The following is a 17,388-nucleotide window of genomic DNA, read 5'->3' on the forward strand; positions in this document are numbered from 1 at the left end:
TTATAAATCAGAAGCAAATACAGAAGCTGCTTACTGTTACTGTGGAATGTTAATTAACCTTGGCTTGCAACTTTGTATGTGGGGGGAAAAAACCTGTGAACTTGCATTGTAAAATAAATGTGGTTTTTGACAAAATATGCACATATTTTACACGTATTCTCAAAGGTGCAATTTTACACTTTGAGTAAAAAAAAAGAAATGTTTGAAAGGATCATTTGCAGAAGCTGAAATAAAGTTATTTACTTTGGCTTTTTTTTCCCCCCCACATTGGTATCCAGGCTTACACATTTATCTATCAGTATGTTACTAGAAGTGTAAAACTTACAGGCAGGGGCATGGACATGACCATGTTTCCACCATATACAGCTGGAACATAGAGGATGCTGGCGCCTGTATGAGGATCTATTCTCTGAACAGGGCTGGGTGATTTGCCCATGCCAGCTGGTGTGCCACCCAAGGGTGGTGTGAATGCCCGAATTGGGTTTCCCATCAGAACAGCTGGGCTGGGTTGGACTGCAAAGAGAGAAGGTGGGAAAGTAATACGGAGTTAAAAGTAAATGGTTCTTAACCTTTATGTGGTGACACATTTACAGCAGGCAAGACACAAGCACAGAGCTTATCTAATTATTGGTTAGGAGAACGTTAGATAATTCGCAGTGTGATTATATAAGAGAGAAAGGCACCATATAAATAGCTGATAGCCAACCTATTAATCTTGTCATGGTGGGCCAAATGAAGTAATTTGCCCAGAATTTATTCAGTTTTTTTTCCCAGTTTAGGTTAATGTAGCTGGCTGACAATCTGCAGTTGTAAGCGGCTGATTGTCTTCTCTAGTAAACATCGTATTAACAACTCCTTGCTGTGTTGTTCAAGGCTGCATCGCTCTGCTGGCTTCAATAGCCTCAGGCCTTCATGCATCCATCTGGGCCGTTGCATTAGACTGGCTCATATCAAGCTGTCGAGATGTGTGTTTGTATGTGTGTAGACAGACACATACAAGTAAAACGAAAACAATAGACAGGCTTGTGTTGTCGCTCTGTTGTGTAACTTGACCATAATATAAAAACATAATAAGGACAGATATGTTATGTGGATGGAATTTATTTTTATGCATGCTTGTATGTGTAAACATTGTCAACCCTGTCCTGGTAAATATGCTTGCACAGAGTGAGTGGATACAGCTTGACAGTGCTGCGTTATATTGGAGGGGACATTTCTGTACAATGTTTTCTCTTTCAAATACAACTGTTTGCACATCTGGGAGAAGCTAGAGCATTTTTATATTGCAGGTCCCTTGATTCTTGCAAATTAAGGGCCTTTTAAAACTGACAAAAAAAGCATGCCAGATTCCTAAATTGTAAATTAGATCTACCATAAAGAGTAAAAAGTCATAAAGAGTACTCCTAAGAGTTTTCCAAAAGTAATTTCCCCAGAGTGCAGTATGGATAATAATTGACACTTTAAAGCAAGAGAAAGGACTGGATATCACATATGGATATGAAAAAAACAAAACCATACTTCTGCCTTTTGCCACTCGAGGACAGGTAATAGAAAAACTGACATAACAATACAGGAAAAACATTTTTCATGATGGAACCTTTAATATTTAGATAATCCACACAGGTCAAAACAGACAGTAGGCAACACTCACCATATCCTTCAGGTGGAAGATGCTCTGTGTGGTTTGCATGTTTCCCCTGTAAGACAAAAGAATCATTAGAAAGTGGGTGAGGGTCTTGGTGGGTTGGGGTATGGTGTAAATACACAAGTTGAGCAACTGTATAGATATATAGGATCTGGATATACAGCAGTCAGTGCGGTCCTGACTGTCCCACATCTGTCACAACAGCTATAGGAGCAACAACTCATCGGTGATAGGAGGTGGCAGGAATTACGCTGGCCAGCAGAATGAGCTATATGGATCTATAATATCACTGAGTGATGCAGGCGTCTTCTGCTCTCGCAGTAAAGCTCATCATTCGTAGCAGAGGAGCAGTCAGATCACTACAAGGTCACAGACTGGATGTCGTTTATCTAAATCAACAGCACAAATCCAAGTAGAATCACACTTTCCTGGCTGCTTTATTTCCAAAGATTTACAATAAGTCAACATGTCTTCTTTTTCTCCAGGGGGGGCTTCACAATAAAGCTCCTGTTATTGTATGAGTACATGAAGTCTGAGCACACATGCATGAATGTACACATAGACGAACAATCAATCATGCAGGGGCACGCATAGACACACACGCAAGCACCTATATATATACATACATACACATATGCACAAACACAGATACACAAACACTGGGCTCACATGAGATCTCCCCATACCTGAATGTAGGTGGACCCTAGCTGCTGAACTATTAATTATTACAAGCAAGCATACACAACAATCTACTTTGTGCTCTTTCAGTGACTGGATTTGTGACACGCGGTCTCTCCCGGTTGATAGTTCCTGACAGTGGGAGGAGGCAGAAATGAATGACATTCGCCATGTTGCTATGCTGATGTTACATAAAGCTGGTATTCATTACCTATGTTTGTATGTTTGTAACCGATGTTTATGAGGCTATACTTGCAAGGGAGCAAGTTTGCTAGCTTGAGCTGAGGAGCAGCCAAACTCCACCATCATGAAGAGAGTTTGAAAAAATTTTGTTCCACTTGAAAAAAGGATTTCAGTTCACGTTGCATGATTAGTATTGGCATGATATAATGACTAAATACAACACTGTCTAATATAAAATCCAGTCTCTGCAAAATGCAGTCATGATCCCCTTCTTGAAAGTGACCAAGGTCTTAGATAATGTAGCAGAAGCTGCTTCGCTTGGCTGCTATTTTTGGGCGTAACATTAACTAAGCAACGCCAGATACACAAGACTGAACTGGTGCTCATGGTTTATTACTGTGGTTGTTTGAAATAGTGATAGATGCACTGACGCAAAACATATTTTGAAGAACATTTGAAGTATGAGTTGAATAGTGGTGAAGACCTAAAGGATGTCGCTGAACATTTGTCTCATAGGATCAATTTTCACAAGCAGCAGGTGTCTGCTGCGGATGAAAAGTGAGATTCTCATAATTGGGAATCAGAGCTGATACTTGGTAAGGCGAGTTTATTATAGCACAGTTCAACAATTCAATGTGCCTTACATAAAACATAAAAGGCATCAAGTCAAAATGTAGAAGAAACATAAAAAGACATTTAAATACAATTAAAAAGAGTTAAATAGTAAATAAAAAGTAGCTAAAATAGAATAAGTGTTAAAACAGGGGAATAAAAATGACAGTGCAACATATGAATCAAAGGCCTCAAATTAGATTCAACAAAAGGCAGCGGCGAGCAGAAAAGTCTTCAGCCTTGATTTAAGAGAACAGCAGCAGACCATATGAAGCATAAAAACCGAAAGCTGCTTCTCTATGTTTAGTTTAGATGATTCATACTGAACAGCATATTAGAAATGTTTTTTTAGGCCCTAAACCATTCAGTGCTTTATAAACCAACAGTAGTACTTTGGAATCATCAATGTGTTCCTGGTCTTAGTGAGAACTCTAGCAGCAGCGTTCTGAATCTCTTTAAAGAGACAGTGTAACAGTAGTCCAGACTCGGGGTGATCCACCCTCAGTAGCACCCCGAGCATTAGGTCTGATTTTCAATTATGATACAAACAGAAAACAACACCAACAAAAGTCTAAATATAAGTAATTATTTTCAAAAAGTGGCGATTGTACATAAATCATTTCCCATTTAAAACAACACTAAGGCTGAAATTACAAAAAAGTTGTTTAATATGAGACATATTTCACCAACATACTGGCTTACAGTCTTGCACCAAAACACCATCTGTGTCACAGAACAGGACTTCCTACTTTGCAGTGAACTGGAGCATATATATCTGAGAAAATGCATAACAATGGGGTGAACATGCTGCATGCTTCATCATGGTTTTTTTTTTGTTTTGTTTGTTTTTTAACCACCAAATCGAACAGCTTTAATCAGCATTTTTGGACAGTGATCAACGAGAATAGTGAATAATCTCTACGTATTGGATATATGAATTAATAACGATATACAGTTACAAAATAATTGATTCGAGTCCATATTTAGTGTGGATGAATATTTTAGAGACTCAAAGCACAAAGTGAGGTACTAGTGCACCATAGATCTGTTGCATTGTGGGAACAACCTCCAACCAAACAGCACAGGTTGTATCAGACGCTACGGTAGTTTGGGAATTCATCCATCTTACACATTTAGATATTAAATTACATTAGTATGGATTATTTTGGCATCAACCGTGGACAGAGACGCCTGGTTCGGTCTGACCTTTAAATTAGCAACATGTTACACATATTGAAAGCAACAAAATATTATATACTGCATACTGGTACAATCATGTCTGTGTGTGCACTGTGGCTGTAAGCGACATAGTATGACTGTGGAGAGAGAGAGAGAGAGAGAGAGAGGGGAAGTGTGTGTATGTGTGTCCCTAAAGCCAGCTGCTGCTGCTGCTGCTGCTGCTGCTGCTGCTGCGGAGCTGTGGCTCATTAGGCCCAGTGGGTGATGGCAGCAGTGGTGATTTCGTTAACCTTTACCTCGGGGCAGACAGGGAGGACAGACAGATACACGAATACATTTCAAGCCTGAGCTAAACAATCAAACGACGAATCCTTTCACCAACCCTGCCATGCTAATTTCCTATCTGTGTTGTTTTTCTGGAGCTAAAATGAACGGCCATAAAGTAATTTCCTGTGGTGAAAATTACACCGAGTTATTTTAATAGATGCTTTGTGCCTGGATGTGCAAACCTTTTATCATTTTTCCTCTCTAAAAACAAGAAGCACTCAATTTATTCCTGTTAATTTGTTTACCAGACCTGCAAACCGATAAGCAATTACCGAACCTGTTACATCAACGTCGAAACCCTACGACATTTAACCTTTTCAAAACACTAAACGTCCTACCTTTTGTCTTTACTGTCTATCTCACCACTTTGTCTTTATAGAAGAAACAGCAGAGGCAGATCAGGAAGTCCTTACCTTAGGCGGTGACTGCTGCTGCTGTTGCTGCTGCTGCTGCTGTTGTGGACCCTGCTTGTTGGAGGTGGGCTGTGCGTGCTGAGGATGTGGATGATGGTGGGGATGGAGGGCCTGCGATGAAGAGTGGTGGCCTTGCATGGGCCTGAGGGCGCGGGGGATGAACTCTGGGGCCAGAGGGTTGAGGACGTAGGTCTTCTTGAGCTCCAGAGCCTCTAGCTGAGCCTTGATCTGCTCGAAGGTGATGCCGTGAAGACTTGAGTTTTCGTGGCAGATGGAGATAAAGTGCTCCCAGAACTTCCTGAATAAGGGACAAAAAAAGAGGAAACAGCTGATGGATATATGTTTTACTTCTATTCTCCTTTATCTTTTGTTTGGACTGAGTGTTTCATAGTTTATGTTGTTGAATTTTTTTTCTGTTGGCATGTGTAACAAATTACTCCTTTTGGGGGCTGAATATAAAAGATCAAACCTGTTTTAAAAAGCATGTGTAGTGCAGGTGAGTAGCTGGAAAGCAAGAACCAAAAGAACAAAGAGCACAACAATAATTTCCCAGCAGAAATGCAACAAACGAGCAGTCGGCTTTGACAAATACAGCCATGAGAACAATCAGAGAATTATTTTCACCAAAACTGCATACTTGTAGAAACTCATGTTTAAAGGTACGCCGTAAATTGTTCTTAAACTTTATATTAACTAATTCAAATCCAACCAGGAACCTTTGTCGCATGTCGTTCCCCACATCTGTATTTGTCGTTTGTGAAGTTTGGTGCTCCTATTGGCTGTAAATTCACCATTGAAAAAATGCTTGTTTTTACCTGCAGCGTCCGACAGAGCACAGTGCTATGGGGTCTCCCACAACCGCGACCAGGGACTGGGCTCTGGTGATGGCCGTGTTGAGCAGCTTGTAATTGGACAGAAATCCATAATCCAGGTCCTCCGTCGAGTCTTCAACTAGCTGCTCTTTACGCTTGATGGCCGTCTGCTTGTGCTTGCAGGTGTGCCGCGTCCGCACCGTGCTGAGGAACAGCACCCGGAACTGTTTACCTGTAAACAAAAGTTGTTGTGAAGTTTTTGAGTGTTCTGGGAAGTGCTGCTCAAATAAAATCAATTATTATTAGTAATTAGTAATTATTATTTTATGACCCTGTAGGCTGTTGATATACCACATAAACAAACATCATCCGTGTGTGTGTTAAATTCAAAATCTAAGCACTAACTTGTGTACGTCCACATATGCAATGTGTGATTAATGAGTTAATGACCTGTGGAAAGCAGCTGCATTAGACTGAAGCAGAGGAGAGATTGGTAGAAGTCGTCCTTACACTCTCCTTATTTGAGACTTGAAGATAAGAAGTGTAATATGAAGACTGATAACTACAAAGGGATTTGTGTTTAGAGTAATGGAGCTCTCATTTTAAGCATCAATCTGTCTGTAGACTGATACTAACATCATCTCACACAGAAACATTCGGGACAAACTTCATGGAGAAATATTAATGAGGCACTTGGGGATTTAGGTTTTTGGATTTGTTTTCTGCAACTGCTGTGTTTTTAATTTTCCTGACCATGACGGCCTCTGATAACACACGAGTAATTGACAGCTGAAGAATCACAGCTGAGGCGTTACAGAGCGCCTCAATTCTGAGACGTCGAGTGAGATCAACAATATCAACAATCAATTACCAACAAAACACAGTTAACTACAGTGTACAGATACAAATTGTACCCTCTGTATTGTTTTTTCCCCCTTACAATTTCAACAATTACATTTATTTCCAGAAATAATTACAATAACCTGCATTTGTTGCATTTGCAGTATATGAACAAGGTGATTTATATTACTTACATGACTAATGTAGCTGGTAGATCAGTGTCAGAGGTTTGTGGTCATGATGATGTTAAACAGCAGGTGTTTTACAAAATAAATAAAGAGGTTCCTTGTTTTCGGACCAGTGACTTAGAATAATTTGTGCATCTTAATTTAAATGAAGAATTATTCTGCAACTAATCATTATTTTCATTATCTATTAATTTGCCAATTATTTTCTCGATTAATTGTTTTGTCTATAAAATGTCAGAAAATAGAGAAACATTTTCCTAAAGCTCAAGGCGATGCTTTCAAACAACACATTTAAGAATCTGCAACCACTGAATATTTGTCATTTTTGATTAAAGATGTTACTGTAATGATTATTCGTTGATCAAAATAGTTGTCGATTGACAGACTAATCTATTAATTGACCAGTAGTTGCTGCTCTTCATTTATTACTGATACATTAATGTAGTGCTACAGTAGCTTTGGTGTTTGGTCCAGTCAGTAAACACACATATAGGTGCAATTGCATCTTTTTGATACAAAGCATGTTGGTTAAATCTTTTTCTCACCTTGGACATTGAGCACTCTTTCCACGCTGACTTCATGCATTCTCTTCTTTCGCAGTTCAGCGCGGATGCGAAACACCTGGTCAGCGTACGGCGACACCACTCCGATGCTGCCTTCGTCCAGCTTCCCCCAGGCCACGGGCCACTTCTTGCGCAATTCCTCCACCCGCTCCACGATCTCAAACACCTAGGAAGAGGAGCAACATGAGGAAAAGGTTTCTGGTTTTCTAGCTCTCATAGATGAGAGGTGACTGAGTGAGACCTTGGAATAGACTTGAATATACAGTAAGTAAATCCACCTCATTAAATCCTAATAAAACAACTTATATCTCTTTATCTTATAGGGGAAATGTAGTAAGAAAGTTGTTGTACTTCAGTGTCACATTGAGTAACTTTTTGCGCCCTTTGTTTTGTCACATCAAAGTAACAGTTGGCCCAGATATTAGTTATTAAAGCAAGTTTGTATTTTGACTCTCTGTTGTTTCTTTGTTGTATGAGCAGGTTTTCCATTCCTGTTCAGAGGTTTAGTGTACTGCCAGGGGGGGCCTTTGAACTGTCATGGAAATATTGTCTTCCGCTTGAAGCTAAGCCCTTCAAAGACACTAGAGAAAGACACGACGACAATCAAACGGACACGCTTTTTTTTTCAATGCGTTTTAATCCCGCAAGATTATGATAATGTTGTTAACGGTTTGACATGGGTGCTGTATCAAAGAGATGCGAGGTAATTCATCTGGCGTCGCTGACAGTTTGGGAACAAAAATCAAGAAGTATCCGTGGTTTAATTGGCTGGAATGTGTCAGCGAACGGTCAGAGGTCAGCCTTAGCAAATGACCACAACTAAGGGAGTCTAGAGAGAGGAACCAATCAAAAGCTAGGACAGTCAGTGTATCATGCATCATGGATGTCAAATGTTGGTTTCCTAATTAGGTTTATGAGTTTCATCTTCAATTATAATTAAGACACGGAGGACGTTCTGAATCATGGTGATGTGGAAAAACAGAATGTGATGCTTGAAATATATGCATTTAAATTATGTTTATCATAATCAAATATCCAAATGCACGTACAGGCATCACATGACCGCGGTATTGCAGCAATGAAGTTATTGTTACCTGAGTCATTTTAAAATTTTCCTTGAAGCATGAAAAGTGCATATCAATGCTAATTCTATTTGACGGATCTCAATTTTTCCAATAACATTCAGCCCAAAACTTGTGTTTTATTATTATTGGCTGGTTCATATTTGGGCCACTGATAAAGCAGAACCACCAATTATAACTTCCGCTGTATAATCAGCTTTTTTTTTGACACTTGTCATCAAAATACAGGAGAGGTATGTAACACTCATACTATACTTTGTGTTAGAAAATACCTCAGCGTTGTTGTAGTAGGCAGTGCTGTTCTTCTCCTGGACATCTTCTCCTCTGGCTGTGAAGAAGGTCAGAGGGTAGAAGTCCTTATGAGACGGCTGCTTCCCACTCGCCATCAGCTTCCCATCATAAAATAACTCTGACGTGTAGCTGGAGGATGAGAAGAAAGAGGAAAAGGTAAGAAGAAAGGGAAGCAGAGCAGAAATGCAAAAAAACAGAGATGACTGATAATTGAAAAGCTTTGGTGCTAGACATGTTTTGTTTTTTGACATTTATAAGCAGAGCTGGTCCACCTGATACAAAGAAGAATGAAGAGGCCGAATGCTCAGTCAGTCTCACTGATGAGGATCATTTAAGCCAAACAAAACTGATAATGTTTGATATACATTTTATACACATTTCCTTGTAATTCAGCCAGTCTGTATGACCATTGTTTGTTCTCAAAGCATGAGTTTGTAATGATGGACCTCTGTAAAGATCTGTGGGTTTTAAAGAGCCTGATTTTAGATACACTGTGTGCTTCCAGTAAGTATTTTCAAAACCTGATTATGTCCATTTGCTGCTTTATGTATCAGTTTGTTTGTGGGTTTTTTTTGTTCTATTATTGCTGCAGCACAAATCCGACGTTACCCAGCAACACACAGCATTGACTTGTCAGTGCATGCGGCTGCACTAACCTCAAAAGGTGAAACAAATTAAAGTTTACAACTTTTAACATCGTTAAAGGGGAGTTTTTCCTCGCCGCTGTCGCCAAGTGCTCGCTCATGATGGAATTGTTGGGTCTCTGTAAATGAAAGGGTCTAGACCTGCTCTGTGTGAAATGAATAGTGTGTCGTCTTTCCTCCACCTTTTCAGTCTTTCCTCCCACAGTTTTGGCACGAGGCCGGTGCGTCAGGAGCTCACACTTACTTGATGATAGCTTCGTGGGAGCGGTAGTTCTCGCACAGGAGGATGCGACAGGGGTATTCAGGGGGGTAGTGCTCATACAGTCGGTCCAGCAGTGACACGTGCAGATTACGCTCCCGCGCAAACTCGCTGTACACAAACGGACTGAGCTGCAAATCAAGAGACAGAGAGGAAAAAGGGCAGGGATGGAAAGCAGAGTTAGTTTCAAAGAAAACTATGAATTTCAGTGTAGTGTCCTGCATCAATCCAGTCTAACACTGTGGTGTCAAACCGTGTAGCACACATGTAGGCGAGTTTTTCATTTCAACCAAATGCCACATCATTTCAATTGCACTGTTTGACTTTTCATGGTATATAAGCTTGACAAGTCAGATCTACCAGATATCTTATGCGCTTAAAATTTCATATCTTCCAATCTTTCCTGGTTATTTTCATGTTACTTGTTATTTGTTTTGACAGGATGGTCGACAACAATCCCTCGGAAACAAAAGACGTACATGTGGATAATATTGTAGTATACTCCAAAGGTTATTGATTTGTGTTGAGGTAACTTCTATGTTATGAGAACTTGCGAGCGGTGGTTTTTCCCCACCGTGACTTGCAATCTCTTCCATCTGTGGCGTATGTCAATAAACAAACAGACCCTCAGTCGCAGTGATTATGGTGGGATTTACTTACGGTCCTGCATCTGACAGCAGTTTGAAAACATGCCAAATTCAATTTTGTTTGCGGTATATATGCACTATCCAGTCTTAGTTACAGATCTCCTCCAATACTGGCAAAATAGCATTTGACCAATTTGTACCGAACTACAGATTTGTGACCGTCATCCAAAAGTGCTTTGATTCGAATGAGGTTAGCCAAAAGCAAACACACCCACACACTCATTTACTTTTTCCCTGCTGACCACTGCCATGTACGAGACAGCCATGTATCTTAAGTTGAATCTTAATTTAAGCCTGCCAGCGGGAGAGGGTCAGCTAGCTTTAATGAGGCCCCGCACAGTCAATAAGAAAGCAAACGATCAATACAGGCCTCAGCCCTCCATTGACTATTCAGCTGCCTCTTCCGCTGCTGAACGGAGGAGGTTATAGTGAGAGTAGAAGGGGAGAGCGTGAGGAGATGACGAAACACTGTATGAAGGATAATATCCGTCCTTGGGCCGCAGAATGACTAAACTGTTACACAGGACAGACGGGTCGAAGGAGACAAAGAGACAGATGGATACACGAGTGTACATTGTGTTTTAAATCCATTTTTCTCAGCCCAATTAAAAATAGCAGAGAGAGCAAATAATTAAAGCAATTATTGCATGGTAGACTCCTGCCTCCATCCTCATCCGCTGCCTACTGGTAATCCTGCGCGCTGTCTGAAAACCAGGAGAGGAGGAAATAAGGTTTTAAATCCTTGTGTTTGGCTCGGAAAGCTTGACTGACGTGAGTTCATATTTGTGTTATCTGTGGCTGAAGTGGTCTCAGAATCACAGCTCTACAGTGGCTGCTGTCTGTTCTTTTGTATTTGAATGGAGTCTAATCCACAGCCAAGTGCAAATACACAAATGCCGTAGCTACCATCTGCGAGTATTGCATCCTTCTTAAGTATTTCATTTTGATTTATTTTATGAAACATGAAAAAAAATCCGAAAGAGAGTGAACCATGCATTTACAGCATCTGATGATGAGTTTCTTTCCGTTACAGGAACTCGCAGCGTTAAAAGTGGAAACTGAATGGAAACAGACAATTTGTAACTTCTTTACTCTCGGTACTTACCTGCATATGGTCTCCAGCCAACACAATGCGGGTGGTCTTGCTAGCTAGAGCGAAAGGCATGATGGTTTCACACTCCATGGCCTGGGCTGCTTCATCCAAGAGGATATGAGTGAACAGCCCTGACAAAACAGACATCAGTTTGCTTAACTTACTTGAACTAAACATATGCTGAATATACAATTGTAACGCTCCAAAAATGCACACTTGAGTCTCCTGTTGATAACAAAAAATGAGACCCAACTTCCAAGCATACGCACCACCTTTGTTACCCAACACCATCCATCATTTCCGTCATCTCTCTCTACCATTGCTATCTTATAAAAGTGTTGAAATACTGCAGCAACACAAACATCCCAAATCATTTGCTCATATTTAATGTCTGACGATGTACATTATGAATTCATATTTAAAAACGCTGCCACGTTGAGCATCAAAATAAAATCTAAGCCCAGTGAATCAAATCTTGCCAGTAACCAGACCTGGCAACATTTTTTTTACCGTTGTTATTCTGGCACATTAATGAACAATTATTTTGTTCACTGGGATAAATAAAACCCTTGTTGTAACTAATGTGCCTTCCTCTCAGTCAGTTTTTCCTCTTCCCTCTTTTTAAAACCAGCCCTGCAAACCAAAGGCGAGGTTTTGTGGACACTTGGAAAAGGGATTGAACAGTAGCCTAACGCTGCTTTAAAAAAAAAGCTCAAACGGTGCTCGGCAGTATGAGGGGAGGGGATGAAACGGCATGGCAAATGAGTGTTGGAGCAGTGAGCGGGGGAAGAGAGAGAGAGAGAGAGAGAGAGAGGCTGAATAACAACCAGCAAACAGCCTCTGAAGCTTTAACACCATTTCAATGGTAAAAGTAAATGCAGATATGAAATATGACAGTTTTGAAATAACAAAATAAACTCAGGCGCTGTCAAAAAAAAAGTAAACAAACAACAGAAACATTGGCTGGCAAGAAAAGAGGTGGAGCGATTTGATTTGAGGCAACATTCACTCCTTAGCATCTGCCTTTGAACAAATGCCTGCAAAACGTATTGATTTTTTCTCCCCTCCGACTATAAAGCCTCAAACCAGTGTTCTCTCTCTCTGAACTGTGTGCACCTCATTGAAGAATATGCTGGCACTCTTCCCCCCACTGTGTTCCTGATATAAAAAAAAAAAAAGGCACAGACTTTGTTACAATTGCCCGATGTTTCTGCATCCATATTTGCAAAAATGTGTATAATTGAGTTTATCTATTAGAGCTTGTGAAGTAGTGATGTACAAAACAAAAGCATGCTCAAAAAGAGGCATGCATGGATGGATTGTGTACTTAAAAAAACAGACAAAATATGGAATTTGCCTCCTTTTCCGCTTTTGTAATCATCTCCTTTAACGGTGATGATTTGTTCGATGATAAAGAAAGATTGCTTAACGCCGCGGTCACACTTGCGAAGACGGCGTTTAACATGCGCAACGTTACGCACGAGTAAGCCTGGAATAACAAGCATGTACTTATAAACATGCACTTGAGTAATCTCTGACTAGTTTTTATACAGGATGAATGAACATCCAAGTTGCGCCGTGTTTCATTGTGTCCAGAGCAGTGAAACGCTGGCAGGGACACATTCTCAAACGTTATTGTCAAGCCTGCTTTGAGCTCTTCATTTTTCTCCCCTGGTTTTCATCACTGCAGAGAATATAACATGCTTAACAATGCAGCTGAAGGGACTTGAAATCATGTGAATGTGTTTCCCCTTAAATCACATTTTTAATTATTGAGGCCAGGCACTTTTCTTGACCCCTCCTATAAACTGTAGTAAACAGGATCCCTACTGCTTCCCTGCCTGCTTGCTCTTTTACTTCGATCCACATGAATATGTAACAGCCAAATAAACGCTCACAAATGATGTACGTGGGTCGTTACGAATGGGAACGTTTCCCCGTGCAGGGAGGCAGAGATTAGGAGGGAGGCAGAGATGCTAAATGGACTGCGTTTATATAAAACGCCTTTCTAGTCTTCTGACCACTCGAAGCACTTTACACTACATGCCATTCACACACACATTCTGATGACAGAGGCTGCTGTGCAAGGTGCTAACCTGCTCATCATCCTCCTGATGAAGAGGAGATGGTCTTTATTAGCAGCGAGTGAGGCAGACATGAAGGAATATGGTGTTTAATGTTTCACCTGGGACATAGCTGCTCGCCTTAGGGAGCCTGTCTCTAAACCGGAGCTCCAAATTACATTTCTGTAGCTGCTATCCGTCATCGGGCTAATAATGGTGTTTGAATTCGGACACAACAGCGGTGAAAGAGAAAGAGGGGAGGAGGAATAATAAGCAGAGGTGAAAGAGATCAGAGGCCGTGTGTTGCAGAAGTGATTTCGGGGGGGGGGGGGGAAGAGATGACTATTTAATAATAAATGGCGACTCCTTCACCTCGCACACCCAGTCTCTCACATTCTCCCTTTCACAGTCTCTTTCGAACGTTTTCACGCTGTAAGAGTGACTTGAAATATCTGTGAGTGTGAATGGGTCGATCCAGGTACCGCTAACCCATAAAAAATCAGGTTTGAAAGCTTTGTCAAAGTCCGATCCTTTTCAAAGCAGTGACGGATCATCTGACGTCGTTCTTGGATGTGCTCTGGTGTCTGCCACACAATGCGACCACGTTAGGAGCTTAACTTAATTTCAGATAACAACGTTCCCTTATCGTTTACAGTGCGAGCTATAGATCACATTTCACCTGAGCTCCAGCGCACATGATCTTCAAAAAGAGCCCGCGTCTCTCCTGAACCTTAAAATTGGCTCATTTACAGTATTCTGTTTCTATGGTGGGTAATAATTAAATGTGACATTATAAGTCATTAAAAGATAAGTGTATTACTGTCCTGTGACTGTCCAATTACATAGGCGCAGCTGATAATGAACAGCAGCTAGCAGCATGGTAAGACTCACACATAGAACTAAATATCATCCAGAAAAAAAAAAAACATCTCGTACCTCATGACAGCTGATTTTCATTCACAAATATAGAGTTTGCTTCATTTGAGCTTTTATCACTTCAGGAAAAAAAGGCAGGAATTGATACTGCTCCCACACATATCATAATAGAAGACAGTTCGTGTAAACATAACGATCTCAACGATATAAATATATACAACCTTACTCAATGAGGTTAACACATTTTTATATGTATATTTTTACTCTCAGTCATTGGATAAGCCAGACAACAGCTTTATTCTTTTTGTAAAGATTCTTTTTCAGGGACGAACACAGCTGAAAACTTCCGAGGTCACACCTACGAGCAGGCGACCTGATTCATGTGTCTTTCAACTATGGAAGGAAATCTTCACTGGCGTAGCGTTATACAGGCTCATTGTGCAGCTCAACCATTTACACGGGCAGACAATTAAGTTCCTGGGTCTCCTGGGTCAACAATGCTGGAATAAGCAAAACTCATACACATAAAGCCAAGTATGTATAGTATCCACATGCCAGATCCCCTGTGTAGGCTATAGAGGAAGAGGAGTATCAACAAACCAAACATAAAACAGACAGCAGTCTAACCATCCTTTTGGGGGCACCTGTGTGTTTGGGATGGAGGATTTGTTATCGCTACTTAGTAGACTCGTCGGCTCCCAATTGCCTCATTTCCTAGCGATTTTCATCACCGTTGAACACCAGGAGAGCGGGGAGAGATGAAACGTGGGGAGGAGGCTAATGATGTAAAGTACATTAAAAAACAGGCAGATGGTGTTCCCAAGCAACAGACAAAGCCCCCTCCGCTGACACATTAGAGGCAGTTATTAGCCTGCGCTGACAAATTGGTTTGTTTTCCGTGTCTTTTACACAACTTAAATGAGTTCCATCCCTCTCTAAATGCTGCGCCCCTGACAACTCTGGAGATCAGTCACCGGGGATGACCAAAGAGCAGGAGACTGAGAGCGCTGAGGTGTGTTTTTCAGAAGATAGTTGTAATCTTTTGAAAAAACATTTGTGTACATTTAAAAAATATATATTTTTAAATTGGATTAATATATCATTGACCTTACTCAAATTGTTCACCTTTTGATGAGACTATATTGATTGTTTGTGTGTTGACTCAATTCTGTGGGAATTTTTTGGTGGAACTGGCTGCGTTCAAAATCACTCCCTTGTGAACTCATTCACTACTTCCTATATAACATATATTCAATAGTGTGTGAGTAGTACATTTCATCATTTTGCATCATCGTTGACCGGTGTAGAGTTGCACAACAGTCGTTTTTTCCCCCCCATCTATAAAATGCATCACATTGTGGGACTTTTAGCTGAGAGTAGCGTACAGATTAGATTTTTTGCACAATTCAGATACTAAATTAAAACGGTGGAGAGTAAATATAGTGGACTATATGGTAAATAGTTGGTGATTTTTTTGGGATTATACTAAAAGGTGTTTCTTATATTTGTCCACTTAATGTACATATACTGTACAGAGGAGGAAGATATGAGAATATGAATCAACCTCTCTCTGACACACAGACTATAGTTAGAGTTTAATAAGAGTAATTATTATTACAAATTGTTGTATTTAACCCTTTAACATCCACCCTTTTTATAGAATTTTCACCTATTTGGCACACCCACATGGAAAAGCTTATAACAGGAGAACTGTAAGGCCATGATGCATGTATTAGTGACATCTTCTAGTTTCTGGAAATGTGTTTGTTTAGCATCTGGCTAAACAACAAACAAAACTACACCAGTTCAAATAAGGCTCAAAAAAGTGTTTTTGGTTCTCGTTTATAATGAGTCATATTTGAATAACAATAATTAGGACATGCTTTATGCCAGAACCATGCAAATCACCACATACCTTCTACATCTTGTCAACATGTATAAAATTCCAGACCTCTAGGCCGAACCTTATTGGAGCTAGGGAGTTTTTAGTTTGTGGTGTCACTGGTGTCCCAGAAGCTCTCCAGTTATCTCCAATTGGCCAAACTGTGCCAATTGCTTTTACTCATTACTGTGTGATGCTACCGCTTACAACTGGCTTAAGCGGGTCACCAGTGACCCGGTGGACGTTAAGAGGTTAACTGTATAACAGTGTCCATTTTTCTGGTCTATGGTGTATTCTGTGTGTTTTCCTAATTAAGCATGTGGCTTTTGACAGACTATTAGTCCGAGCTCAGTCTTCAAACAGTGTTTCTGATCGTCATTGTGACTGCTACCACCAGACATATGAAGATACTGTAATATTCTTTCATCCGTCTGCAACTGTAAACCCTAACAGATGTTTACCATTTCTTCTAGAAAATGAATGCTTCTAAAGATGACGGCCTTACTATCCTTGAGATGACTAAACATCTGCTCATATGACTCACCAGGCTCCAAGTCAAGCTGGCAGAGGTATTGGGAGGTGCTGAGGGTGACCACCACCACGCGGTGCCTGAGGATGTCCTCCCTTGTGGGCATCTGGAAAGTGATGTGTGTGTTGGAGATGAGACAGTACTGCTGGACCACTGGGTGGACCGTCTTTACCCAGCGGTTCCTGAAGTACACCCTGGAGACAGAGGAAAGAAATGGACTGTTAATGTGGACTTTGCGAGAATGATAAACATCAGACGGGACATTGGTTAATCAAAAGTTAATGGTGAATAAAGCACAGAATGGATTCTTCTTTATTTGAGCGGTAAAGAGAAACAAATATACTTGGCAGCACGTGTATCTCAGGTCTGCAGCAAACTCACCGCCAAAGACAGCTAGGAAGGAAAAGTCTTTACAGATTGCTTTCTTGGGATGTTGGTCAGTACCCTTCCCACTCTAGGGCGCTAAATATTCATACAGGGTCTTTATTCTTGACTGCGTCCGCTCATCCCCAAAAGAGACAAGGGGAGCCGAGTGAAGACGTTGCTACAGCGATTATGGAGGAATTCACACCGGAACCGGTT

At 40.7% G+C, this 17,388-nt stretch overlaps 1 protein-coding gene across 2 annotated transcripts in view; it reads right to left on the reverse strand.

Annotated features, from left to right (window-relative positions):
- helz (helicase with zinc finger) overlaps positions 1–17,388 on the reverse strand; it is a 54,629-nt gene that overhangs the window by 10,023 nt on the left and 27,218 nt on the right. For both annotated transcript variants that reach the window (XM_067581555.1, XM_067581564.1), the window contains exons 18-26: positions 16,822–17,000; positions 11,469–11,587; positions 9,702–9,847; positions 8,795–8,942; positions 7,423–7,606; positions 5,853–6,081; positions 5,038–5,335; positions 1,652–1,697; positions 326–513 (exon numbers count right to left, since the gene is read on the reverse strand). In XM_067581555.1, the coding sequence (XP_067437656.1) occupies positions 326–513; positions 1,652–1,697; positions 5,038–5,335; positions 5,853–6,081; positions 7,423–7,606; positions 8,795–8,942; positions 9,702–9,847; positions 11,469–11,587; positions 16,822–17,000 (1,537 nt within the window). The remainder of the gene's footprint in view (positions 1–325; positions 514–1,651; positions 1,698–5,037; positions 5,336–5,852; positions 6,082–7,422; positions 7,607–8,794; positions 8,943–9,701; positions 9,848–11,468; positions 11,588–16,821; positions 17,001–17,388) is intronic.

The sequence above is a fragment of the Thunnus thynnus genome, chromosome 3 (genome assembly GCF_963924715.1).
Source record: "Thunnus thynnus chromosome 3, fThuThy2.1, whole genome shotgun sequence".
In the NCBI taxonomy this organism is placed as follows: Eukaryota; Metazoa; Chordata; class Actinopteri; order Scombriformes; family Scombridae; genus Thunnus; species Thunnus thynnus.